Raw genomic sequence first — 27,743 nt, forward strand, 5'->3', positions numbered from 1 at the left:
GGAAGTACATGGCAGGCTGTTCCTTGTGAATCGTGTGAAGGACCACTGGCTGCAGGTTCAGAGAAGTCGGGGTTGGACGGAGGAGAGAGGATGATTCGTGGTAAAACATTAAACCTGAGTCGAGGCACCTTTACTCAGACTGACAGCTCAGACGGGAAGGACGATGTGCACTTACTTCTGACAGTGTCCTGCTGTTATAGGACCAAGCCCTTTCTTCTTCTTTTCTTCTAAATTAAGTTGTGTGTAGTACACGCCCTCCTGCCTTTAGCAGGAGGGAAACTCTTTTTCTATCTCCTCTGTTTGTACTGAGGCTGCAAACTGAGCTAGATGTTTTCTTGAACTACAGAGTAAAGGAAAAAGATGTGTGTGAATAAAGTTAAGCAAATTACTATCTGAAACTGAGCTGCCATGGAAACTAGGATTTTTAAATTATGTAAATACTGTATGGAAGAGCATCTTAAAGGATCAAACGAGTCACTTGTGAGCTAAGATCTTCTATTAAACCTTAGGAAAAAAAAATGTTTGTAAATCTTCTGTTTGTTTCAAATAGGTTTTGTGATGTTGATTATTTGATAAAAATAAATGTGCTCAAACCTTTTGGTTTACACCAATTTATTAAACATTGTGACCAAGTACAAAATACAGCTGAACTATGCAGTTTATTACAGACCATCTGTCCTTAGGCTAGTTAAAGTGTAGTCAAGAACAGGTTTAAAAATGCACAAAAATAAGGGTTCAGTATACTTGTAAGAAGAACCAAATCTAGTTCAATAAAAAATAATCCTCCGCCAAAAAATCTAAAACAGCCTTACAAAACATTACAAAGTACACACAGAAATTACTTTTTTTCCAAAGCACTTGAAGGCAAATTACTGTGACAGGCACAAGTTACAAAAAGCCTTAAATAACTCAAGCTCAAGGATTCTCATCGCTACAACAAAATCATAACCCGAGGGGGGGAACGTGGAGGAGAGAAAAAAATAAATCAAATTTCAACACAAAGCGGATGTCAATCAAATCAGAATCATAAATAGAAATTTCTCTTGTGACAGTTTAATAGCTTACCTGGGCGCAGTAGCACCACAGTAATAATTGAATTTCATACATTGAACAACTGAGATTAGAAACAAATTTATCACACACGCCAGTCTAATCAATTACACATCAAAGCATTTTCTTCTGATACAATGTGACCAACCAAGTACAGGGTGAGGAGAGAGATTGGGCAAAGACCGAAGGTCACAGAGCATACAATTTCTACATCATACAAAGATATATATTTATTTATTTATTTACGTGTGTATGTATATATAATTTATTATGGACAGATTCCCCAAATAACTCACTGGATTCTATCTAATCTAATTCAAACAGAACATAAGACTTTTTATCAGTAACAGCGTGAGGTCAAAGTATCTGGAGTCAGAGAGCTGGCTCAGACGCCAAAGAGATCGTCTTTTTGTGTAAGAATTTTGGTTTTACAGGTCAACACTCTTACCATGTATTGATTAATTTCCCTAGTTTAAATGTACAACCACTTTTTTTCAAATCTGGAAACGAGGCTCAATGAGACAGACCAGACTCCAGTTTAGGTTGTAACATCCCATCTCATTAAGTTTATTTATTCCCATCTCTGTGGCAGCTGAGTAAACTACCACAGGTCTGCACATATGAGTCACTGAATTAGGACTTTGAGCAAACAGAGGAGCCATCACAGGATGTGAAACCATTTGTGGAGAAATATTTACATGAAACGGGAGTGGGAGAGACTCAAACCGCAACAGTGGCTACATTTTATTTTATTTATTTTAAATACGCCTCATGTCATCTGAGCCAAACAGAGCACAGCATAGAAATCTATTGAGGTAAACAAACCAACATCTTACACAGGTAACACGAGTTCTCCGCCTTCCTGACTACTGTGAGACTATGAGGCCCTACAGAGCCACAACTATGGCTAAGCTGGTGGGAACGACTGAGGGAAAGGTCCTTTGGGTCTGTAGGTTGCATGTTTTTCATGTATGTGTTTGCTGCAAGCTGCAGCAGAGGCAACAAGGAGTGTTACACACCTACACCTAATCAATGTTAAAGGTGCTTTGAATGTCTGAGGTTTGGAGACGATACATTCATACTGCGGTAGAGGCACAGCTGAGGGACAGATAGACATCTGTAGTGGTGGTTTCAAAGTTAGCGATCTAAGGCACTCAAATTACACTATGGCACAGCTAGTCAAAATAAAAAAAATAAAAAGAAGAATCACAAACACCACACACCACCACTCAAAAGTTACACATCCAATAAAAAGGTACTGCACAAAGTCATTCACAGTTGCAACAAAAACCAGAAAGAAAATCAGACCTGTGTTATACCCCTTTGAGTAAAAAAAGAAAGACATGAGCTTCCTGGGAGAAAGATCACCATCCTTATGAACGCTAGTGAGGGGAGGACTGACACTGCTACTTTCTTCTCTATGTACATTGCACACACTGACTGCAGGAGGACGCAGTGTGCTCGGCCCAAAAGCCGCTGCGTCCCAAAGGACCTCAAAAAGCCCCTTTGTAGGGAGAGATGCCGGTCCCTGTGGCTTTCAGTCCGGCCCTGCTCAGACTCGACTCACATCTCCTGCAGAGGGTGGCTCATTTCAATCCTCTCTCTCTTTACAGCTGGTTCAGTAGGCCCTCTGGACACGTCAGCATCACTGCCCAGATCACTCATCTCGTCGGAGAAGGACGCATCTAGTGGCGCAAAGAGAGGGGGATTGTTGGAGTCAAACTACTTTAGTTTAACTGACTTACCCACCCCGTCTGTGGCTCTTACCTCCAGGCCCATTGGTTCCCATTGAAAACGAAAGTCTTTAACCCTTTAAGGGCCCCACGCACACTGCCTTTTGGCACTAATAACAGAAATCTTTTTTTGTTTTCAACAGACCACATGTTTTTTTTTTATATCACAAGTTTTTAACCAAAGAGTAGTCAGTAAAAGCAGACATGAATTTTTCTCAATTAAAGTAAAATAAAATTAATAAAAATAATAAATAAAAATGAATAAAAGTCCTCAGACTCTTGGGAAATATTAATTTACATAATTTTGTTCCTCTTAAACTAAAATCAAAAAATATATAATTACTTATGAAAACTTCGCCACCAACAGGAAACATGCTAGGGATGAATTTCCCGTAGACAAGCCAATGCACCATGGGAATTCTTTAGTAGTACTGGAGTACTGGAAGCAACTGATCAGGTTGAGTCAAGTACAACTAAATTTTCAACAAGATATCACAGCTCAAAATATGGCTCAAATTAAATGTACACTGACAACACGTTTCAGAAAGATTTATTAGCAATAAATGTGCTTGGGGCCACAGACATTGAGTAGGAAAGACAGAAAGTATTGAGAGATGAACTAACAAGGTTGGTTTTTGTCTTAGCAGAATATGACCAGACTGATCCTTTTAATATTGCTTTGGGAAAACCCAGAGCCAGTTAGCTAGGACATAACCAGACTAATATAAAACCGAGCACTGTACATAATAAAGGCTTACCTTTTTCCATTAGTGATGGCATCATTGAGCTCAGGTCACTGAACTGTGATTCAAGAGATAAGAGAGCATTGAGCAACAAAACACAATTTTCAACATAATTTTCATCGTTGTCATCAAAGTGTTTTGAGCAACCACAGCAGTTTCAAATATCTCCTTTCTTACCTCTCCCATGACAGCAATAGGAGTTTCTCCTGTGGCCTGAGCCACACGGTGTTCCACCAGGTAAAACATGTACTCATCATATAGCAGGCGAATCAGGTGGAAAGAGCCAAAACTGGCTGCACTACGCAGGGTCAGGTCTCTGATAACCATGGAGCTACAGGGAGGAGAGAGATATCTATAAAATGCTGTTTGGAGACAGTTTCATGTAGCTACACCACCACATTAAGCTAAATTAGCTTTTCCCTAAAATGAAGTAACAAACCAGACTGATGTAGAGATTTTAAAATTGCCTCACTGTTCCCCCCTCGTACCTGTAGAAGGACCATTTGAGCAGGAACTGGCGTGCAGCTTTGGGGAAGCTGGGGCTGCCCTGGTGAGGCTTCAGGACCTGAGACACCACGTTGTCAAGCCAAGTGGCCCACTGATCCAGAGAGCTCTGCTGTTGCAGGGTGACCTTAAAGTCCTGCTCCAGACGCTGAACCACGCTCTCGTCACACTGACACACCCATGATGCCTGCTCCTGTTAGGACACAACAAACATATTCCGCAAGAAAACCACATCACTCAGCGAGAGACGGAAAACTCAGAGTCGACACAAACAGTCTGCACATTTGTGCAACATCTGACGTTTCAACGTGAAGTCTTGACGTTAAATAACCAGGAAAGCTGTCAGACAAGTTTACCTGGACGTTGGCAAAGTCCACCCGGTTGAGGTCAGAGAGCATCTGGTTGATCTGGGAGGTGTTCTGGAGGACGGCGCGGGCTGCCTGGGCCAGGTGGTTCAGACTGGTATAACGTCTCAGTGTCTGGGCAAACGCACTGACCACCGCCACCTACACCATGGAGACAGAACCAGAGAATCCATGATGGAGCCTGAAATTTTATTTCACTATGTTTTATGTTTTATTATTATAGTCAAATTATGTCAGATGTAAACGCAACCAGTTTGGGTTTCTAGAGCTCTCTGTGCACAAGATGGATCATGGATCACAAACCAGCCACATGCAATGATAATAGTTAACTAATGGCTGGGTATGTAACAAAATGTGATATATTAAATTATCTGCACACTAGAGACATATTTTAATATCATAATTTACATATTGTATGTGCACAAACAATCTATATAAGAGTTCGGGGGATCAGAGATTTTCTTGTTACCTTGGTGCGGACGATCTCTTGAGGAAAGGTGGTCATGGCGTTAGTCAGCCAGCCCTCCAGACTCTTGGCAAAGTTACGGATGGCCTGAGTGAGAGTGCCTGAAGAAACAGAACAGCCTGGATTACAAACTGATTTTACTACATTCAGCTATGTACAACATGCCTCAAGTAGAGTTATGCAAACGCAGCCAAATGCAATACTGAAGATTAAAGTAGTTCTGGAGCAGGATAAATGGCAAAATCCCTTGAATGTAATGTTGGGTGTGGTGTCAATGTATTACTGAGGGTGCAAAGAGATAATACTGGGACAATAATAATTAGATTTGTATTAGTATTCATAGGATCTTACATTTGTTTTATAATAAATACAAATATGAATAGTACTGACTGGGAACAGGACGCAGCACATCAGGGATGAGGATCTCTACCAGAGCCTGGTAGAGGATGTGGTCACAGCTCCTCATCCATAGTCTGATTGGTTCATATTTACACAGAGCCACCAGCTTCTCGGTGGGGATCACACCTTCCAGGTCATCATCACTGCACACAGACAGGAGGAAATAAATACATATATCCAAATTGTAAATACTGCAGTCTTTCAAATAAAACTGTTCTAAATGTTAAAGTTTTTGACTTGAAATACTGTTAAAATAGAAGATTTAATTTAGCTCATACAATACACTGATTATAATATTAAGTAGGAACTTTCTTTTCAATACTGAAGCCTTTGCTCTTGCTGTATGGTGATCTGACCTGCTGGGGATGGTAGTACTTCCGTCACTAGATGGCGATGTTGAATACCAAAAGGTCTGCCAGAGTTTCTCAATGTAGTGGAACTGGAGGTTCATCACAACATCCAACGTAGCCTGCAGAAGAGAGGGAGGAAGGGGGCGAGAGAGTGAGGGAGAGAGAAGAGAAGGGGGAAGGGGAGGGGGGACAAAACATACAGAGCTGAGCCATGGCAACCAGACACACAACAAAGTTTCTACAGGCGAGCAGGCAGCCTCTCGCTCACTCCGGGCCCTCCTAGTTAGACAATGAGCCAGCTCAAACAAAGCTCCCTGCACATTAATCATTAGGAGGATCCTGAAGGCCACGTTTCAGCTTCATCTGGAGTTTTTTTTAGTTGATTTCACTAAGTTTAAAAAAAATCTCAGTTGGCTTTATAAAGCAGATTAGTCTGATGGATTTATGCATATATTTGTCTCCTTTTAGTGGTGAGGTGCTGACCTGAACTAACCCATGTGACTTCCTCTTTCCTCTTCATATGCATGAGACTCTTAGAAAGCAGAGTATACTGCACACAAGTGAACGCTACAAGAGCGCAAAAGGAAGCAGTGGTAAGCTAGTGATCTGAAATGATAAACTAGTTTCTGGGTTTGTTTAGAGAGAAAGCCTTAACTTAACACCAAAATGTGTGTGGACAAAACCTTGACACACACACACACACACACACAACACACACACACACACACACAAAAAGGTAAAACAGAAAAGACAGCGCTGTGGAAGTTGTTGAGGACATTCACCAGAGGAAACGTCAGCCTGACTCCATATGAGGCAGAGGTCAAACGCTTTTGTTTTACTGGCCTCAAACTGTTCAGTATATCTCTGCATTGCACGTACGATTCACACCGTGCCCGGAGATTCTCCTCTTTCTCTATCTGGCAGGACATGCACTTGCCGCTGGATCTTGTTACACAGCAGTGTAGGGCTTCAATCACATGATATGTTTTTGCTTCCTCTCCAGCCGTTGCCACGGCAACCTTGTTTACGGTTGCCCCAAGCAACAGGTCAAACACAGAACTCCAAAACAAAAAGGAGAATTCCCCATCCCCTCTAAACAAGAGCGTTTTTGCCTTCATGGTTTTTCACCACACAGGAAAAAGTGAAAAAAGTGTGGAGGAGAAATAACACATGCGGCAGATTCCCGAATCTTAACCACTCACATCTGTGTGCACACACACACACACACACACACACACACACACACACACACACACACACACCAAATACTGCGGTTTACAGCGTGATTTATTACCCTCAAAGTTTTATTAAATACCTAATAATTTATGCTTAAACATTAAATTAAAAGGCACAGCTGATACCTGAATATTTGGCTGTGGATACAAATCTGTTAACAGCCCTGCTCAAAAAAAGAGACTTTAACTTGATGAAAAAAAAACAAGATATTGTTTTATGCTTAGGCCAACTTAATACCTTTATTTGTGCTGTAACTCTAAATGATGTCAATAAAAGTCTTGGCTAATGTGTTAACAGGTCACTGTTGGCTTACAAAAAAGGAAAAAAATGAAATACATAAACATTAAATACACAGACTTGTGAGAGTGACAGAAATGCGCTGGCAGACAAAGACAGGAGCCCATGTGCCTGTCCACAGACAAGGCAACACAAAGGCCCAAGGGGAGGCCACCACAAAGACACCAAGATGTCCACCCAGCGTGCTGAAAGGTTAATTGGCATGTCTTGAAAGCTGCACTGAGATGAAAAGACGGCTGGAACAAAGGGAGCGTGGTGAGACTGGACAAGGGGAGGGCAGGAATAATATGATAAAGCCCAAGCTCCACTGCTTTAATCACAGCCCCTCTACTGCTTGTAAAACCCCCAAATTTTAATGTTCAATAAGTTTTCTACTCTTCTCATTGCCAATGTGTTCCATGCTGGAGTGTTGTCCTACCATTAGACTATGAATTATGCTTTGCAACGTGATATGTTATTAACAAGGAGCCATTTCTTCTTAGCTCTTAATATATTTTTCTAGTACTGTTTTTCATAAGATTTTTCTGTAAAAGCTGGACACCTGTTGACTCTTGTAGTTTGCTTTCACTGTGTCTTCTGTTTCAGGATGTGTATAAACCCTTATTAAAACACATTTACCCTGATAAAGTATTATTCTATATTTTTCTTATAGTCAAGAAGTTCAAAACCAAGCGACAGACTTTACTTTACCATGTCTGTGGCACTCAGCCACAAGCATATTTGTCTGCTCAAAGTAAACCATGAAAAAAAGATCACAAAATATATAGTTCAATTTTATATAGTTTGTTTAAAGGTTCTTTAAGAGTTCTTCACTGATTTAACATTGCACTCCTATAACAACCTCACCCTATGAGATTGAGGGAACAGAAAGCAGTGTGTGGTGTAACCAGGGATAAGCTCTGCTGCAGGTCTCAATGTGAGGAACTACAAAACAGAGGAGCAAGACGCTGCTCAAAATGTTAATATTTGTTTAAACCTTCCTAAGGTTTGAAGGGTGTAATTAAAAAAAAAAAAAAAGAGTGGTACTGCAATATGACGTACCTCACAGTGGTCTCTGTAGAGTGTCTGCAGCTTCTTAATATCATTCATGTTGATGCGCTCAGGCAGAGGCTGGGTGCCCAAGTCAGGAGAGGGAAATGTAGGCAAGGTGTGGGACGTATCTGCATAAAGCAAAAATGTAGACAGGTGTCACTCACACAGACACACATACATAAAAGCTGAAAGCTGTATGGGTAGATCATAGAGTGTATGTCAACACATTGTCTCAACAAACAAGCTGCCTGGCAGTTAATTTTACCAGTCTTACATTTATTACGTGTGTTTATTATGTATGTTTGAGTAAATATGATATATGATTCCACTCTGATTTAATTTGGGGAAAGAAATCTATTAGTACCATCATGAAAGATGGGCAGGAAAAATCAGAAGAAAGAAGTGATGAGAGTCTAAAACACTTGTCTGATCTGAGTATCAACGTACTGAAGACAAACAGTTGTCGTGGCAACCTACCAGCTCCTGTTCTTACCTATGTACTGCTGGTGGTGTTGGCTCTGAGCAGCCACAGACTGCTCTGGAGTGCTGTTACAGTGCTGAGAGCTCCCACACAGGCTGTCAGACATACCGTCCACTTTCTGTAGAGGCTTGAACCTGTACAGACATCAGAGGACAGGACATGTATGTTAGTTGGGTTTTGAAAGACAAGGAATTAATGACATAAGAAAGAAACGTTGAGGGCTGGGACTGTGCAGGTTTTCATTCCAATGAAAAACCACACAGATACCCGCAGGTAAGCACACCTTTAACTAAAGCGAGACTAATGAAGTGGAATGCCAGGGGCGTGATAAAAAGGAAAACAACATTTGCAAACAGTTCTGGTTTACTGAAATTACTCTTCTCGCTGCCTTTGAAATATATTTGTCTCTGATGTGAAAACTAATGCATACATAAAATGCAATGGAGTAGTGACCTACAGTACATGCACACACACACTACAGCGGTATATTTTGTGCATTTCACATTACCATTAAAACGTAACTTAAAACCATGCTGAAAAGCAGTCACCTGACAAGGTGTGGTCAGAACTGTGCTTTTTTTGTACCAAAGCCACACCTAACAATGATGTCATGGTGTACTGACACACCGTGGGGTACACTTTGCATCACTGCGACAAGGTAAACAGTTAAACCACTGAGGTCAGCAAAAACAAGATTTTCAGGGGTGTTAAGTTAATCTTTAATAAACATTTAATTTTTCAATTCAATCAACCCATCACTAGCACTGTTTTAAAGATTTGGATACATGTCTTACTAAAAGGTGGCTTAGGAAAAACATAAGCAACCATGAAAGAAAAGGAAAACAGCAAAGAAAAGAGGCAAAGAACTTCAGAGAGGAAAAGGGAAGGAGTTATCAGACAAGACAAAAGCTAAAGCACAGTAAGCAGCAGAGTAAATATCAATAGTATCAAAAGTAAAATTTGATGAATACACGATTGTCATTCAAAAGACAACTAAAATTAATTGTTGCCAGAGGAAAAGATAACTAAAAAAATGGCATAGGATGAATGGAATTTTGCTGAAAATTGTGATAGATATGACAGAGAGCAAGACAAATGGAAAGTAGAGGAGAGGAGAAAAGGTAAAAATGGCAGACTGGGAGAGAGTGCTGACCTCTGTTTCTGGTGGACAGGTTGCTGCCTCATGGCCATGTACTGGGTGTCTTCCTGCAGCCGGTTGAGTGGAGAGTCTGGCTTCACCCGGATGCCATAGTAATGATACTTAGAGTTGCCTCTGGTAGATCCAGTGAGAGAAAAGACAGAAACCAGTGAGGAGGAGAAGACTTGCCATCAATGTAATCACTATCATTATCCTCTTCCATCAGCAAGTCTCCAATGCCTATAAGCATCATCATATTCGTCACATCTATAATGGTTACATGATTACTGTTATCAGCATCGGCTACAACCTCTTCCTGTTTGTACCTGGTGCCCAGGCGGCGGGTCCTCAGGCCCATGAAGACTGAGCGGATGAGCTTGCCGAAGGAGGCTGCGTTGACCGGATCCAGTTTCTGTTCCTGACAGTGCCGCAAGTAATGGTTATACAGTGAGCAGCGGGGCAGGCTCACTCCCTCCGCTGTCTCATAGTTGTCCAGCAGCCACTGCAGCTAAAAACAAACAGAGGAAGACACAGTTGCGCAATCAGTGAGCCCCAATGGATAAAGTCTGCTCTTTGATAGTCACCTGGCCAGAAATGAAGAGGAGCAGTGCATCTTATTATCATATCAAAAGACAGATAACACACACCACACACACACACACACACGCACGCACAAAACACATAACCACTTTTTGTAGGAGGTTAAAGACCAAAGAGACCATTGCACTTCTGCTGTTGCTACGCTTAGGCCTGAAGCAGTGACTACAGCATAAGGAATGGCTGATTGAGTGAGCACTCAAACATCTGAAGTGCTACTTATTCTATCGGGCAAATCTCCAAGACAGTCAATATTGAGGAGGACACAGTCATAGCTGTCTTTCTTTAACACCCCAATCATAAAGAATTTGCATAAAAAGCTCAAATTATCCAATTTGCAAATCAGATTTAAAGCAGATACCGTCAAACAACACTATTCATTCAAATGACATGGAGATTGTAGGATGGCAGCTGAGGTTAAGAGTTGGAATGTAGGGAAAAATCATGCATAGCATAGTATTTCTACACAACTACACAAATCTTATTTAAACTGCATTATTTTAACTGCATTTTTATTAACTGAGTGACGGCCTCCCAACAACAAGTAATACTGCAATAAAATGTTTTGACACTGAGTGCATGTCTTGGTGTACTTAGAAGAAAAAATGAACAGAAATCTTGAAAAATCAATCAATTAAAGTACATGCAGAGTATTAACAAATGTATACAAGATGCATTCTTAAGCAAAAAGTGATAGCATATGCAAGTTCAGATGAAGGACAAAAACTAATTGAGACAATTATGCGTGTCAGTGGGACAGTGCAGAGGGTAAGTAAAGCTAGCAGAAGGTAGTGTGTTCAACTTTGCAGAAAACAAGTGGAACACGCTGCCTAAAGGTTCAGCTTTTTCTTGTTTTTTTGTTTTGTTTTGTTTTTTTCATGTCCTTTTCAAAAGAAAGTTCCTGGTTGACTTACATGGCTGTTGAGCAGGCTGCTTTTGTGACTTGCAATTCCTTCAGACTTTTGGAGGTTTTCAATCGCCATTTCAAGCTAAAGAAAGAAGAAGCATGCAACAAACAGAAAACAAAAAGAAAACAGTGGACACAGAAGAGGGAGGAGGCAGGAGAGTGAGAGAGACAGAAAAAAATAAAAAGAAGGAGACAGAAATAAGCAGGGGTATATGAAAAAAATACACACAAAAAAAAAACAGATAAAAGGAAATAAGACTGTTAGCGAGCAGCCAGATCGCTCCATTTCCATTAAAATCAGTCAGTGTTGCAGCCAAATCTTTTATTGACTGACAAAAGCATGCAAATCAAGGGTTAAGCTGCTCAGTGAAGGTTTGCAGTCAGACACTCTAATTTATGCAAATAGGAACCACAAACAGGGGCGCAGGTCACATCAAGTTTAGGGACACTAGTTCAACGAAGCCTACCCCCATCCTGCCCCATCCCAAAAATGTATCAAACAATGAAACTCTGAAATAATATTAGAAAAATTAAAAGTGAGTTAGTTGTAACTACAACACATGGGTCATGGTTTAAAATACAATGGCATATTATTCTGTGTTTGGTTAACTGGCGGGTAAAGTGAAGGACTAAACCAGCGACATTCGGCTGAGCTGTAGAAGAAAATCAAGTCAAAAAAGAAAAGATATGTGGTATTGCAGCCAAACTGACTGAGCCATGGAAGAAAAGGAAAAAGAGGGAGGCAGCGTTCCAAGCCTTAAGAAGGCTCCGGAGGGCTCATGGCCAAATGGTAATGAGCCCCAGGGGTTGCTTTGTTTCACAGGGCGCTCAAGTGCCTGTGAAAACCTCCGAAACAAGGCAGTGCTGAATTATTTAAGCCAGTGTCCCGAATCTACAGGCTCTATGCCCTGTACTGCTCTGCTCTGTGTGTGTTACTGCAGAGCTGGGAGGCCCCAACTCAGGTTGCTATAAACCCTGTGTGTCTCTCCCTGCCTTTCAGGCTTGTCCGGGAGCCTGGCCAGTCTGGACACAGGCTCAGGTGGCAGTGATGACAGTTTGCACCAGTGTGTATCTCACAACACCATATGGTAATGGCAATTTCTGCTCAGTAAGGCCTGTTGTACTAAGAGTTAGTAGTAACAACTTATTTATGTTCTTTAGAGAATAAAAACTATAATTTGGCCACATAACAGGTGAGAAAAGACAAACAATCCCCCAAGTGTATTCAGTAAGTCATTCTGTCTGTGGTGGATGTGTAAAGCTCTGATTTACAGTTTGATTGTTTTGCTGGCTCATTAATCCCATTCTATTGGGAAAAGTGCTTCAGAGTACCACAGGGAATTGGTATGGGTCTTGCTCACCATAGCCGAAGAGGAGCGTGATGAGTGTGATATGTGGTTGCGGCTTCCCTCCATACTTCCTCCATGGATCAGGTAGGTGCTTCCACTGGAGATAATGTGGCTGCTGCCAACGTCCATAGCAATGCCCACCATGCCATGAGGGGGCACCCCCCCACTGGCAGAAGAGACCACTGTGGTGACATGAGCTCCCCCAGCCTGTGAGTCAAAGTAGGTTCCCCCACTGCCCTGCCCATACAACTGAGACTCGGGGTTGTAGGAATAGGCCGCTCGGCTGGGGAGAGATCATTGTAATTAGGATGGAATGATGTCATTCCATAATAATGCTGAATAAAGTACATTTCATGACAACTGATGAATTTTAGGAGGCCATGAGTACAAAAGCAGTTTCTGCTCTGTCTAAGAAGAGCATTTATAATCTTCTGATTTTCACTTCTTTGTGGAAGGGTACAGCAACACAGCGCTGCTGAAACCGCACATAATCTTGTTTACACAGACAACAATATAACGGAGGTCATCAAAATATCTGGTTATGCTGGAGTCAAATCAGACACCAAACTGTGTGTGTGTGTGTGGGGGGGGGGGGGGGGGGGGGGGGGGCGGTCCTTGGCTTCAATTAGGTGTTTTGATTAAAGCCACTTTAAAAGCAAGTTGGATGTGAAAATGATGAGAAAAGAGGTCTGGAAAGTCTTATTACTCACCCAGCACCTATTCATACATAATTTAAGATGAGTCTGTATTTGGAGTGGAGTCAAATATTATGCAGAGTACTGTCTGTTTAATGTGAAAACCAAAAACTTTTACCGTCTTGCATTAATACAGTGGCAGTTGTTAAATATGGCAAACATTAACATTAAAATCCCACAAATACGGGCAATATTAAGGCTTACATATGTAAACCAAACCATACCAATATAAAACTTTAAGTTATTACTAAAACTGATTTTAATACAATTTTATGCTTTACTGGGTTGAATTAAACTTTATCATATAATGTACTTGAACTACTCAGTGAACAATATGTATCATAATTTGTTATAATTGTGGCGTAATGTAACATTGCTTACATTGTTCCATTGGTGTAAACAGCATCTCCACTTTCTCCTACATATTGGACCTGTGATGGGTAGACATGTTGCACCTGCTGCACCTAACAAAGAGACAACAGGAAATCAAAGCAAGAAAAAGGAAAAGCTTTTTGATTCCGTATTTTTACAAATGAGATTTAACTCGTTTTAAACTTTCAACTGCTGCGATAAATGAAAATATTTGCTTGTGGGTGTAAGCATGTGCACACCTATTACAGTGTGTACATGTAGTGCAGTGAAAGCATCTGTACATCCCTTGGTTTTGCATAATTATTTGTCCAAAACTGAAGCCTCAACAATATAATTGAAAATAAAAAACTACTGTATTCAGACCTACCAAGTTTCTTGTAGAAGTTCTATAATATTTGAATTGCTAGATAAGTATGTTATTTTGAAAGGGCATCAGGAGTAAAAGTGATTTGGAACAATGTCGAGTGGGGAAAAAAAAGCAAAATGCACATTTTCCCTGTAATTTAAAAACAAAGTTGGTGAAATCACAATTGAATTGATTTTAACTGATAATGACATATGTTGTTTAATAAAGACAAGCTTGATTTGACATCACAACTGGCAATAAATGACGTACTGAGGCAAAAAAATGGTAAAAAGCAGGTAACTGTCCATCCGCTATTGGCTAATCTTGTGTCATGTCACAACAGCCAGAAATACAAGACAAGCTAATAGCAGTCAGGTCAGCTCCTGGATTTCACCATTAGACGCTACACATCACACAGATTTTGTGTTGGGATCTGGTTCAAGCCCCCAGGAATCACAGGGGCTTTGCAGCAAGTTCACATTTTACCCTGGGACCCAGAGAAGACCTTTTTGCCATACACATAATCGCAAAAGCAGCAGCCTCATCATCACGCACATTTAAAAATACTTTTAATGACCAACCATTAGAGCTAATATTTCTTTAAAAGCTACCAGGTGCTGTATTAAGATGTTATATTCATGTTATTCATGTATGCAGTCAGTGGGCCAGGCTCAGCCAGAGAAAGACACTTTCACACACCTATGAGGGGCATAGGAAGCAGGGGAAACATTTTAACACACGTATTAGATGAGCGGCTTTCGGTGGAATGAATGGTCTGCCATGTTTGGGATCCTTACTCAGTGTTCAACACGAACATCATTTGGTTGCTGTTTAACTATCTAATGAGTCAGTCGAAGGCCAAACTACAATGCCCCAGTCTGACCCGAATGAGACATGAAAAAAATTATCAAATATTTATATAAAAGTGAGACAAATAAGCCCTGCTGAAACAGGCTATGTGTTTATTTTGCCAACACTAGATTCTGTTTACTTGAAATTTTTAGAAATAAATGTACTTTTCTTATTACTTTACTGTAAAAGAAAACACTTTATAGGTCAAAATATTAATCCTCTCAAAAATTGTAAAACTTCAAGGGGTGTACAAGTATGTACAGCACTGTGTACCTGCTGAGGGACCTGTTGAACCCTGGGTACTGAAAGTTGCTGTACTTGTCCTCCCTTCTGAGCTGAGCCTGTGGCTTGAACCAGCACCCTCTGTGTGGATACAAGGCATAACTCAATTACATGGGTATGTATGTATACAGTCACACACATAAACACATCACGGTAAACATATGATGACAGAAAACACAACATATCAACAAAGACAAGACTTTAAGCTAGTGCTGATTAATGCTCATACAGTATTGTGGCTTTTCTATCGCCTCAAATGGCGGTGGTAAAATTGATGTACTGGTCCAATAAGGCAGGGAGAAGTTATGGCAGAAGCTGGCATGGTAAATAGATACAAGAGGCATCTGCTGGCAGAGTGGACAGGTGGCAGTTTCAGTTGCTGACAAACTATGAGTGCATCCAGGAGAAAATTATTTACAAGATATTGTACGGTTTTCTTTTCAGGTTTCTTCTCAAATGAACAAGCACTAATACAGCGGGAACTCTTTTATGCTTAACATTTGGAAAGAAATAGGATGGAACAGTTAAGTCATTACAGACTTTCCCCATTTGTCCTGTCATTACAGTAGCAGCAGGGTTGAGGTAGTACCCTACCTGCTGGGAGGCTGGGACAGGCTGTACCACAGGAGCCTGAGCCGATGATGACGTCCGCAGCGCTGCCACGCTGGTCGTGGTGTCTGACCCTCCCTCGGAGCTCTGCATGCTGGATTGCAGGGAAAACATGGAGAAGGAGAAAAGACATGAGTGGGGAGGAATTTTATACTAGACAAAAGAGACACTCTCTAACAGTAATATTGATGCTTAGAAGAAAAGAATAAGAGCAATTCAAGTCTATACACATGGACAGCCATACTAAATAAATGCTCACCCCTTCTCTTTTGGAGCCACCAGGGTATTCTTTGTCCCCCAGGGGGTTTCTGGCTTTGCCAAGTCAAGCTGAGTAAGTAAAGCTCTCAGAGCCCCAGAGGCTGCCCACCTTGGGACTTGATCAATGGTGAAATAAGCAGCCCAAGAGTATTACACATACACTCTTGGTCCTGCTGACAGATCAGACCCAGGTGGAAAAGTTACAGTACAGGAGTTCAAGTTACCAACAGGACTGAAATTCTTCCTGAGGACGAAACCCACAGCCGCCACTCGGCTTTCCACTTGGTGACAATGTGCACAGCATAGCAAAGGGGAGCTAAAAATGGAGTGACACAAAGGCTCTCTTTTTCAAAAAAGAAAGGGAAAGAGTGGGAGTAAGGCAGGGAGAAGAATGGAACTGTAAGGGGGAGTAAGCAGATAAAAAAACGACTTCCCCACTTTCTCAATAAAGAAGAAATGAAGAGGGAAAAAATGAAAATGGCAGTGGGGCTCCAGCCCCTGCCAGGGTCCTGATGATATCCAGCGTTTGTTTCGAACGAGAGCCGATCTCTGAGGGTTCCAATAATCCAGCTGATATGAGGAAATTCCTCAGTGCTTTGTAAACGTTTGTCGGTTGCTATGGTGAGGAATCCATGACGACCACCCCCCCTCCCCGTTCACTTCTCCACCCCCCTTTATAAAGCTCTTGCACAGGAACTTTCGACTGCGGATGCAAAGAGAAGAGGGGGAGAAGGATTAGAATAAGGGAAAGGGTTGGGGGGAGGGGGGTTGAATTGATGAGCAGTCTTTGGTTAAAGATCCAGGAGCAGCAGGAAAAGTCAGTAGGTAGACAAGAGAATGGTTTTCACCAGGAGCATTACAGCGAAGGGGCCACAAGACACAACCTGCTCTAGGCACGCTGTGATTAGTCATAACACACAACATGCACTACGCTGTTATTTTAATTTACTGGAAGATATCTAATGAACACCACTTAGGCTACAGTAATCTGCACGCTGAGCTATTAGATACAAGCAACAGGTGCAGCTGCGCTTTTGTTTTTGCTTTCTGAAGAATCAAACTAAACTTTCTTAAGGGGCTCCACGATTAAAGCTATTAAACTTGTGATTTCACTTCAAGCTTCTGCTCAGATAAGACTTAAGAAGGCTTTCCTGCATCTGTTGTGTCAAGCCAAGTGATCTAAATGTGTCTCCAAAATTCATCACAAAATGACTTATACCATGTGACAAATTAAAATCAGACAGAAGGGACAAATAAAAACAAATCTAACATATGACTTAAAGAGGAGATGAAAAACAGGGGCAAAATGAGTCAGAATCAAGGAAACTCCACCAGAGATGGAGAGAGGAAGAGGAAATAAATTTAACCAAACCATCGTTCCAACAAAAATGTTGTGCTCACACCGAAACAGGAGTCACGTCCTCTTTTGTGGAACATTTTCAGAGTTAAAGACTTAGATGATACACGATAACACTACTCATTTATACAACCACCTCAAATGTTGCCACTAAATACAACATGATGAAGCCATCGCAGACACTACCACAAAATCCCTACCACCCATAATCACATTCCCACAGGCAAAAGGAAATTGCAAGGGAAAATGACAATTTAAAAAATAGTTTCCCTATGGATCTTGACACTAAATTGTAATTTCTACTCTGGATTAAAAAAATCAGTGATTCTCATTTTACCCAGAATCGCAACGAGGGCAAGTTTTGACATAGCTCAAGAAGTTCAATTTACACTACATGTTGACTTACAGGAGGAGCGAGTCTGGCACTGTCACTCTACTTCTGTAACTAATGTTAAATGTAGCATCGGTTCTCCAAACGCAGCTCTTTGTATTGTATGTATGTCTCTCTACTGTATGTGTAGGTGATCAAAAGACAAGGAAATACAAACTGGCTGTGAACAGAATATTACACTTTTGATCTGTAAACTATCTAAAATAACCAAAACAGACTGACATCAATAAAGATACACTAGTTGAATCTTCAAGGGACAAAAAGCACACAAATTCCTAAATCTCCCAGCTAGCTACAAAACTAATATTTTTTGAAACAGAACTGTGTTAGGTTTTAGACATCAGTAATTAGGGTTTGGGGGCACTATTGGATGCCAAAACAAAATCAGAGAGTGTACCTTTAAGACAGAAAAACAACAGATTGGGTGTGCCACCACTGGCATTTTCCATGTATGGAGATTCTGCCACAGGCAAAGACACTGCTCTGCCTATGTGACTAATAGACTGAGTGGAGGAGGCCTATGTTGAAATTCCTGATATGTGTCAATCTTCAGACACACACATGGTCCTAAGCACCACATTCTGTCTACCCTGAACAACCCTCTGAGTCCATCTTCATTTTATTTGCTAGCACAATTAGCATTTACATGTGAAGGCTCTCACAATTTTTCTTCACACATCTTTCCTGTATGTCATTAAAGTACCAAAAGACTATTATCAGAATGATGCCAACAAGGAGTGAACATTTTTAAAGCCGCTGCAATGCTCAAGCATCTGTCTATGGGGTGTCACTTCAGTTATAAATACATTTGTAACAATCCAATCATTTATCGAAAGTGACACAAGCCTGATTGGGCTTCTTTATGCCATTAAAGAGTGGGTGGCATGGCAAGAAGGTGGGGGATAAGAAACCAGAGCACTGACCTGCACGTTTTCAGCTATTAAAGGGCAATTAAATTGCTGGCTTTAATAGGTATGGTGAAGTGTGCCAAATGATTGGGTTTGAGGGGGAGAGACAGGAGAAAGTACAGGCATAAAGGAGTCTTTCTGCTTGGTGTTCAGGGAAGGTTAAAAGCCACACAAATTCCCTACTAGCAGCACTGAAAGGCACAAAGGTAGAAGACAGCAGGAGACACAGCACACTGCTGCAAAACTGCTACTCTGGATCGGCTGCTGTTCAGGGCCAAATGTTTAAGCCTCGAACCCAGAGACAACTTCACACACACGCAAAGACACACACACACACACACACACACACACACAAGTCCGTTTTCATGTCAGGTCCGTGAGCCTGGTTTCGTTCAGGCAAATCCCAGATGAGCACTTAACAACATTACAACAACAGCTTCTCCTTTCAAAATTTACCTGAATTTGAAAGCTATACGGAAATAAGACAAGGCACATTTTAAGAACCCCAAAGCCTCACAAACTGTCATTAAAGCTGTAGTCTATAATGTTAACAGTGCAGACGAGATTTAAACATCCCTCACTGACAGATCTAACTTAAACAGGGCTCAATCAGAGAAAAACACATACAGATGTTCAATTAAAAGCAGGAGCCCACAGTCTTGGCTCATGTTTGCACTGGCCCACATTGTTTGCAGAGCAACAACGGTTGCTAGTGGCAACACCGTCCACTCCCGTTTCCAGGAGCCTGTTGCTATGCAACCAACAGAATACTTCCCAAACCAAACAACGCCATCCCCCCACCTGATCCCTCGATCTCACGCCAAGTAGAAACTTACAACAATAAATACTATGTAAGCTATTAATTTCAGACACCAGGGGACACAGAGGCAGTTATTCCTGTGTTGCATTAAAAATGTACAGACTACAGACTACGCTGGTTTTGACTTGATTGAAGAGGACAGGATGGAGTGCTCCGTTTTTGTGACTACTTGGTGCTCAAAAGGAGGAGGAATGTTTAAGTCATCAGGGAGACAACTGTCTATTCTTAAAGGTTGCTTTACAGTCATGCCACCCAAAAAGAACACTTCCAAAAGCAAGTCGAGTCTTTCGAAGGTTCCTTGGTCAGAGGAGATAGTAAAACTACTTTTTTCTAACACAGGGGACAATAAAACAAAATAAAGCGGAGACACTTGCACAGGATATTTGTTCAGCCATGTTCAGATGTATCCCTATGTCACACTTTTAATGTATCAGTCCCTCCAGGATTTTGCAGGCCTTTTTAATGATTGTTGCAGTCTAAAATGCCTGATATTGGAGCAGCTTTCTAAAAAAAAAAAAAAAAAAAAAAAAAAAAAGGTACTGCAAAGGTACATGTCATTTTTTAACTTTAGAACTATAGTTGAATTATTAAACAGTCCCTCCTGGATTTTGCAGGCCTAACCTTAACCCTGCATATTTACACCAGTTCTTTCAGCTTATGTCACAGTGATTTGTCTCGTCTGACGTCCTCCATGCGTTTTTGCCACTCTGTCAATCATGATTTCCTTTATTTTCAACCACAATACTGCACTTTTGTAAAGCGTTTTACCCCCACTTTGGTAAAGAAGATCTAGATACTGTTTTTCACTGTCCTTTTATTGTTTTTGTCGGCAAATGTGAGACGTTGGTATCACACGTCTGCAGCGTCTTGTAAACAAGGAAGTGACAAGCTGTTTTGTGGAATACGGTGATGATAGGCCACATTTGCGGTGATTGGTTAAAATTTTATGTCGCAATGAATTCACAGGGATTTGTAGAATTTGTTAATAGTTGCAATTGCAACATCAGGGAATCCTGAAGGGACTGATATATGTACCAGGAGCAACAGGTCTCTAATAACACGTGTTCCTTAATTTGAGAATTTTTTGAAAAGCAACCTGTAATTTGGGCGTTTGAAAAAACATTAGACTTGCTCTTCTTTGATTCTTTCATTGAAAAAAATATAATAAAATTCACACAGACACACGCACTCACACAAAGAGCGAATTAAGATATGATAAGAGATTTCCACAACAGAGGCTGTTCTTCAAGCCTGTCTCATTAATTCATGGCTAATCCAATCAAAGCAGCTCTTGGGGTCTGCAGATGGCAGAGAGAGAGAGAGAGAGAGAGAGAGAGAGAGAGAGAGAGAGAGAGAGAGAGAGAGAGAGAGAGAGAGAGAGAGAGAGAGAGAGAGAGAGAGAGAGAGAAATAGGAGGCACCAGCCACTGTCTCTGATCCAAAAGCCCCCCTCTGCTCTCCAGCTCACCTCCCCACCACCTCTGGTCATCAGCACAGCCTGTCCACTCCGTCACCGTGTGCGCTGCAGGCCTGACAGCCACAGAGAGAAAGATCAAACCGTTGCCATGGAGATTGTGTGTTCGCCCATGCTCTACACTAGCAACTTCCTCCCCCAACCCTCTTCTCACCCTTTCCAGATTTCCACTGCCCCCCCCATCCACCCACCCCCAGACCTCATCCTTAACATTTAACATCTCCAGATGAAGAAAGAGGATTTGCAACTGAACATTTCGAGAAGTTAAACTGGAAACCACTACAAAAGCGAGCAGGGAAGGAGCGTGGAGATAGTCACAACAGGGACCACAGGGTCTCTGTATGACAAGTATCTATCTAATGTGAAGGCTACCATACTGTTCACACAAAGGAGGGAACTTCACTCAAATCACCTGGCTGCTTAGAGATGAGAGAGATGGTGGGGACCGGACAGAAACTGGCAAATATTGACTGTTACAGTCAGGATTCCTGCATATCTGTTTTATTGCCCATTTTCCAAGACATTGTTAATGTTTGGCACACCAAAAACACATTACAATCATACAATAACTTTAGTGATCCTTCAATTTACTTCAAGGCCTTTACATTTATATTTGCACAGCATGTAAAGATTTGCTAAATCTCAATTTAAATATAGTCATAGCTAAATCCAAAGCACATAATATGTGTCCCTCTTAAATTACATCACTGAACATAAAAAAACAGAAAGAACCCAGAGCAGACATACCCCTGCTCAATCCTATGAATATGAAGTCATTTAAAATATTTTAAGTAAACAGCACTTCATGAGAAAATAGGAAAGAAAATATTCAGTCATGATGTGAAGTGTCTTTTTTTTCTTTTTTTTTTTTTAATCCTGTATCCACAAGGATCCATGATCTTGATCTGCATCAAAAATTAATCACTTGTTCCTTGTGCCACGGCCTACCTTTGTACCTAGTTCTATGAAATATGTTAACAAGGTAATTAGATTTCCTGCTCACTATCAGACAAATAAAAGAACTACAAACATTACCTCATTGCTGGAGGTAATGCTGCTGTCTCTTTGAAAATCTTCACAAAGAAATTGCATTAAATCAAAACCAATCACCAAGACTGACAACTTGGAAAGTTAAGTATCCTAATGCTTTAGCCTACCCCAGACTTGCATCCTATTCTGTGTGATACTTACTCCAGATGCAAAATGCTGAGGTGTATTTCCAACCTGTAGACTAGGGAGTTTTATTTTACCAAGGAACCACATTCTACATAGATGACCTCAGCTGCTGGCACCATGCTGCCTCGATCTTGACCGATGAACCTGAGATAAGCGTTCTGTTGCACTGGAGGAGTATGCCTTATTGTCAAGCATTCATTCCACACAGATAAGTCAATGAGAAACATCATACTGTATGTACAGTATGCTTTCACAGGCACCAGTTGACACAAACAATGAGTAATCGGTTAATGCTTGAAATTTGAGACAGATCCAAGTGTCTGTTGTTCAACAGGGAATACTGTACCACGCTAAATGCTTGTCCATCAGACTCAGATTTAAGAATTTAATACGTGTTTGACACAAACAAACCCTGTACAAGACATGAGATATTAAACATGGGCTCACTCTTGACAGGTCATACTAGAAAAGTGATCACAGGTAAATGCTGGGTTGCTGCCATTCACAAAAGAATAAACCATTACCTACATTAACTACAGTTGCTACATTTGCATGTAACTGAATGTGTTTAATACATTGTTGTCTTAACACTGGTGATTCAACACGGTGAAATGTTAATACAGCAACTTACAGTCATTCTTTAGCATCATTTTAGTCAAACTAGCATGCAACATGAATCCACTTTGTTCAACCTTTCTTATGGAACAAGGTCTGGATTTTAAATCATCTTCACAGATGCAGTTACTGCCAGATCCAGTGATGTGCTTTTGATATTAAAAATGGTGAGTTACATAATATCAACAGCATTCACACATTAATTTAGTAAATTCTATTCAGAGTCATTTCCAGATCATTAACCATCAAATTACTTAAGAATCTGAAAAGTGTTCCTGCGTTGGAAATTTGCATCAAGATGGCAATCACAGAACATACAGTAAAAGGTGGGGACAGGATAAAGTTGACATCCTGACAATAGACATCCTGTCTATTGGTGTACATTTTGGTGCTCTTTAAGTGCAATTTTTCCAAAACCTCATCTAGTTGTTATTCATTTCTTTGCCTTCCATTTTGTTTTTACCGACTGACCAGATTGGTTTGACTACTTTGTCAGGGGTAACGTTTTACTGCCAGACCTACTACCCTGGCTGCAATTTGCAACACTCTTCACTCAGGCAACACAAATGCTGTTCATTGTTACATGAAAAATAATTAGCATACAACCTTGCTTTCAAATTACCCCCCATATTGAGCATTACAGCATTAACATGTGCTCTCCTTTGAAGCTAATGAGTAGGAAAAGAAGGTTCTCAAAGACCAGCAATTGGATCTGAGGACTGCACTATATAAAGGACATCCGCCATTTAGCCGTTTCCACTTGCGACAATGGTGTTCTCTTCCATTGTTACCCACCAAATCTACTAATTAGACCTTCTGAAAAGCTATATGCCGAATACACAACAAATTAAATCTAGAAATACTGTCTGGGTTTACTCCTTTGCGAATATGGTCAAATCTCACACTAAAAGGCCTAGTCTTAGTTCTGTAATTACTTTGTAGCAGGTTTACACTGACAAGAGCTCTTTTTAAAGCCAAATAAACAACTCTTAACAAACTAGCCTAAAACTCCTACAAAAGAAAGATAAAATGAGGATAGGACTGGGGGGCTGCTACTATCCATGCTTGAAAGAGAGAGGGAGGGGGGTCAGCCATTGTGATGCAAATGTCACTGCCTTGTCTGCTGTTTGTGGCAGGAAATTTAATTAGCAGTTGTGTAGCTACGATACAAACAGGTGGAATGTGAAGAATGCTCCTGATGACACACACACAGACAGGAGAGACAGACTGAAAAACATTTTATTTCACAACGAGTTTCAACTTGTTGCCGCCTTGTGAGGGCCAATCAGTGGCAACATTTTTTTTGGTATACAACAAGATTTGTATATGTTTCTTTGTATCCTAGCAGCAAAAGCCTGCAATGACTTCCAAAATCTTTGTAGCTGGAAGACGTGATGTGAGAGTCACAAGTACACTTAAACTATTTTCCTTTCAACCGATACTTATAAAACAGTAACACCACATCACTTTGAATGAAAAGTCCTTCACAAATAAATTAATTATGAAGATTATGAAACTGAAACATTTCATGTGTACAAACGGCACTATTATTTTCCACTTAACAAGCCCCACAAGGCATTCTCCTCTGTTATTGTGCTTTGCTCTCTGATTTCTTGACACGCCTTTGACTGGAGTTATGGGATAACCCATTAAAACTGTATTAATATCAGACAATTAAATGTGCAAAAGCCAGGCAGTTCAGTTAGCACAGCAGTAGGTAAATCTATGCAATTCTATATGAATATGATCCACTGTAAACAGCAGCAACAAAACTGATGGCAATGACTAGGTCCATATCTATATCTGTAGCAGGCTATTGGATTCAGAACTTCTCCCCGAGGCAACAGTAGGCCTCATCAAGATAAGCTAAATACAGCATGGGCAAACACACATACACAAGCACATCCACACAGCACACTAATGTACCTACACACACACACACACACACATACACACACACGCACACACAGAACATGTGACCAAAAGCTGTGTCAGGTCACCCGCTCCCCAAGAGACCACTGCAGCTGTCCTATTGATAGCTGAACTGCACTACACACAGGGAACAGTGGACACCGCTAAGCACAATCATGCAAGCAACTCCAGAGATGGCACGATCACTGGCTGCAGGCTAGCCAATAAAGGCAAGCTTTGGTGAGTGAGATTCAAAGACAGTTATAAGTAGGCTACAAAAGAAAGCAAACATTTTTTTACCTCTCCTTTGAAACTGACATTCTCATTAATAGTTTTCTGTACTTAACAAGTTAGTAAGAAATTTTAAAACTAATGCTCCAACCACCAGCTGCTTTCCGCTTTGTTTAATTCTTTTCTCGGAGCACCATTTCTTTCTGACCTGCCTCTGCAAGCCAAAGCTATGCACTCTTACCACAAAGAAGGAGATCAAAATAACCTGATTAAAAACACTGACTTTTAAAAGAATAACATTTCACCCCCTGGCCCGCTCCATCCCCTTTCTTTCCATGACTTGGGTGTATCTGTATATCAAGTTGCCATGTAAACATAACAGTGTCACACTCAAATTGGGGGGTGGGGTTGGCGGGGGTTACACACAAGAGTTTCAGCGCAGTCATCTCTTTATTTTCTTTGTAACTGCGGTGAGTTGTCTGACCAATCAAAGTTTAGTTTCTTTCTCTGACACGTACTTCAAAATAAGGCAAGTCTTCTGCTAGTGCACATTCAATTCTTCCCTCAAATATTCTGGGAGTAAAATCATAGTGGGATTGAAGCTTCGTGAACATTACATTGTAATATATTATGCAGCCTGGATATTAATTATGATTAATATAACCACTCTCAGACCTGCTTTTTGACCCCTCTTCACCTAAGAGGAAATAGATATTGGGTTGCATCAATAATACATCTCCCTAAATTAATCATTCAGCTGTCCTCTTTTACAAGATGAATACTTTATGTACATACACATTTGAAAGTTTATAATGCAATTCATTAGCAGTGAGGGCATTAATTAGATAAATTTTCATGCTGCAAAGATGCTTCAATAGCAACATCACAATTGACCGAGCACCTGACAGCTGTCTCTGAAAAGATGGTTCATTACATTTAATGTATCTCAGGGGACAAAAAGAGACAGACTCCCAAAAGGAGAAAAAGGGTATGCAAAGCGCTGGAAATCTGCAACCGCTAGACTGTAAAACCAATGAAAGAGGAATTTACAATCAGTGGGGGTCTAATCTTCCTTGGTTTCTCATTATTGCTATAGCACAGATTGATATGAGCGTTTAACTCTGCAGAGAGGTCAAACAGCAACCCTAATGAGACCTGCCACTTGAACAATGAAGAAGTGCCACTGGAAACAACTTCGCCATTAGAGGTCTGTTCAATGGGTGTAATATTGGTAAAACTGGAAAGATTAGTAGATGGAGCTAAATTACTTGTGCTCAAATAGGCGAGAGGATGGGAATCAGGTCAAATTATTAATTCTTAATATAAAGTGTACAAGTGTATTTTATTTGATGTCTAGTTTTTAAAACACATTTAAAAACCCAGTGCTTTAAATACTCCATCTCTCACCCAAAGACTGTAAAAACAAGACAGAACAGTGTAAAAGAACCAGCATAGCACCACCTAGCTGTAACATATCTAGTTATTCAACACATTTCTGAAATATGATAAAAAACTTTGTGAAGTACCTACTTTGTCCCATTTAGATAGCATAGCGTTATATAATATGATTTACAAAGATTAGTTCATCCTGACAGTTTTCTATGCTCCGTGAGACAGAGACAAGTGGAAGAAGCATAAGGTTTGGTAACGTTAATGATGAGTGTCGTTACGTCGCCGTTTAGAAGTTCATATCCGTGCTCGACTGTGAAATATTTTTTATTCCTTTTACGATACAGATTTTGAGTGAAATCAGACCCCCCCACACACACAGAAAAAAGCTTGCAAACGGCGTGCTGAAACGAAAGTTGTCCTGCCGAGTTCATGTTTGCTTGCAGCGGACGTTAGTCACAGGTTTGAGCACCAAGACCAACGTTGCTAACGCTAGCTAGCTAACATTTACACCTGCTTGAATGCGGCTCTAAGAAAAGACACATCAAGAAATGAAGTTTGTCCGTGTTGAGAAGAACAAGACGGAGCTGCCGTTAACAACGCAACAAACGGCTGAACTCAAAACAAAACTACTCACTACTCATCGCTGCTGGTTATTCAAGTTAGCATTAGCTCGAGCTCGACTGATAGCATAACCTAATCATCCATCCTACTGGGATCGAGCTTGGAAGTGCGTTCACATGTAGACACACTAATGTTACACAACATAGCAACAAGTTAAAGTGACGTTGGAGTAACGTTGACGCTGTGTGTATGTGTATAACGTTTCAGCAAAGTGTAGCCAAATGAGCAGCAGAGGTGAAATAGATAATTTTCACACGCTGGCTTTAAGTGCGTGAAGCTGTTTTCAACTGAACGTCAGATAAATGAAGAGTGTTGAAAGCCGTTTTCAACTTGGGGCGGATTTCACAAAGGGAAAGTTATGTTGTGGAAAATAACCAAGACTGCTACTAGCAACGTATTCGATCTCAGAACCCCCCAATTAAGATGAATTCTGAATCTAAATTGTGTAAAGATATAATCACCTTTGCCTTGAGAAAAGTTCTGCTCTTTCCCCTCTCTCCCTCTCGCTCGGTGGATCCAGATGCTGCTGCTGTTGCTGAGTGTTGCGCCCGTTGGTAAGTAACTGTCTCCACGGCTACAGTCACTATGGCGCGAGGGGGTCTCGGGGCAACTGTTGCTACCGTCGAATGCCTACGTCATGACTCGCACTGTCAAAGAGGGCGGAGTCAACGGGACTCGAGCCCCTCCCGGGCCCCGCCCACTTAAATCCAGCTGTAAATTTGAAATGAACCACTAGGAGGTGGTCTTAGCTAGGTAGCCGGTGGAAGTGCCTCATTAACATAAATTA

At 40.9% G+C, this 27,743-nt stretch overlaps 2 protein-coding genes across 7 annotated transcripts in view; one reads left to right on the forward strand and one right to left on the reverse strand.

Annotated features, from left to right (window-relative positions):
* The window catches only part of fcho1 (FCH and mu domain containing endocytic adaptor 1), a 60,659-nt gene extending 60,062 nt beyond the window's left edge, over positions 1 to 597 (forward strand). For all 4 annotated transcript variants that reach the window (XM_046050618.1, XM_046050621.1, XM_046050620.1 and 1 more), the window contains one exon: positions 1 to 597. In XM_046050618.1, the coding sequence (XP_045906574.1) occupies positions 1 to 29 (29 nt within the window). In that variant the 3' untranslated portion in view covers positions 30 to 597.
* On the reverse strand, positions 596 to 27,572 carry rfx2 (regulatory factor X, 2 (influences HLA class II expression)). 3 transcript variants are annotated; one of them, XM_046050622.1, is made up of 18 exons: positions 27,418 to 27,572; positions 15,789 to 15,897; positions 15,186 to 15,275; positions 13,724 to 13,806; positions 12,660 to 12,930; positions 11,306 to 11,380; positions 10,121 to 10,302; positions 9,810 to 9,929; positions 8,669 to 8,790; positions 8,185 to 8,303; positions 5,617 to 5,729; positions 5,252 to 5,403; positions 4,865 to 4,962; positions 4,387 to 4,536; positions 4,015 to 4,223; positions 3,704 to 3,857; positions 3,542 to 3,584; positions 596 to 2,735 (listed from the first exon to the last, which is right to left on the reverse strand). In XM_046050622.1, the coding sequence occupies exons 2-18, from the start codon at positions 15,894 to 15,896 to the stop codon at positions 2,614 to 2,616; spliced, it is 2,211 nt and encodes a 736-aa protein (XP_045906578.1). In that variant the 5' UTR covers position 15,897; positions 27,418 to 27,572; the 3' UTR covers positions 596 to 2,613. The 3 variants fall into 3 exon arrangements, with proteins under 3 accessions (XP_045906578.1, XP_045906579.1, XP_045906580.1); XM_046050623.1 differs by lacking the exon at positions 27,418 to 27,572 and adding an exon at positions 16,063 to 16,087; XM_046050624.1 differs by lacking the exon at positions 11,306 to 11,380.
* Positions 27,573 to 27,743: the final 171 nt, after the last annotated feature.

Source organism: Micropterus dolomieu, linkage group LG05 (genome assembly GCF_021292245.1).
Source record: "Micropterus dolomieu isolate WLL.071019.BEF.003 ecotype Adirondacks linkage group LG05, ASM2129224v1, whole genome shotgun sequence".
NCBI lineage: Eukaryota > Metazoa > Chordata > Actinopteri > Centrarchiformes > Centrarchidae > Micropterus > Micropterus dolomieu.

What these genes read in the sequence shown, in the direction of transcription:
- rfx2 (XM_046050622.1), bottom strand. Translation starts at nt 15,896, where the DNA reads ATGCAGAGCTCCGAGGGAGGGTCAGACACCACGACCAGCGTGGCAGCG. An exon ending in CTGTCCCAGCCTCCCAGCAG is followed by an intron (nt 15,276 to 15,788) that starts GTAGGGTACTAC and finishes GTATCCACACAG; the next exon opens with AGGGTGCTGGTTCAAGCCAC. An exon ending in TGGACTTTGCCAACGTCCAG is followed by an intron (nt 4,224 to 4,386) that starts GTAAACTTGTCT and finishes GTGTCCTAACAG; the next exon opens with GAGCAGGCATCATGGGTGTG.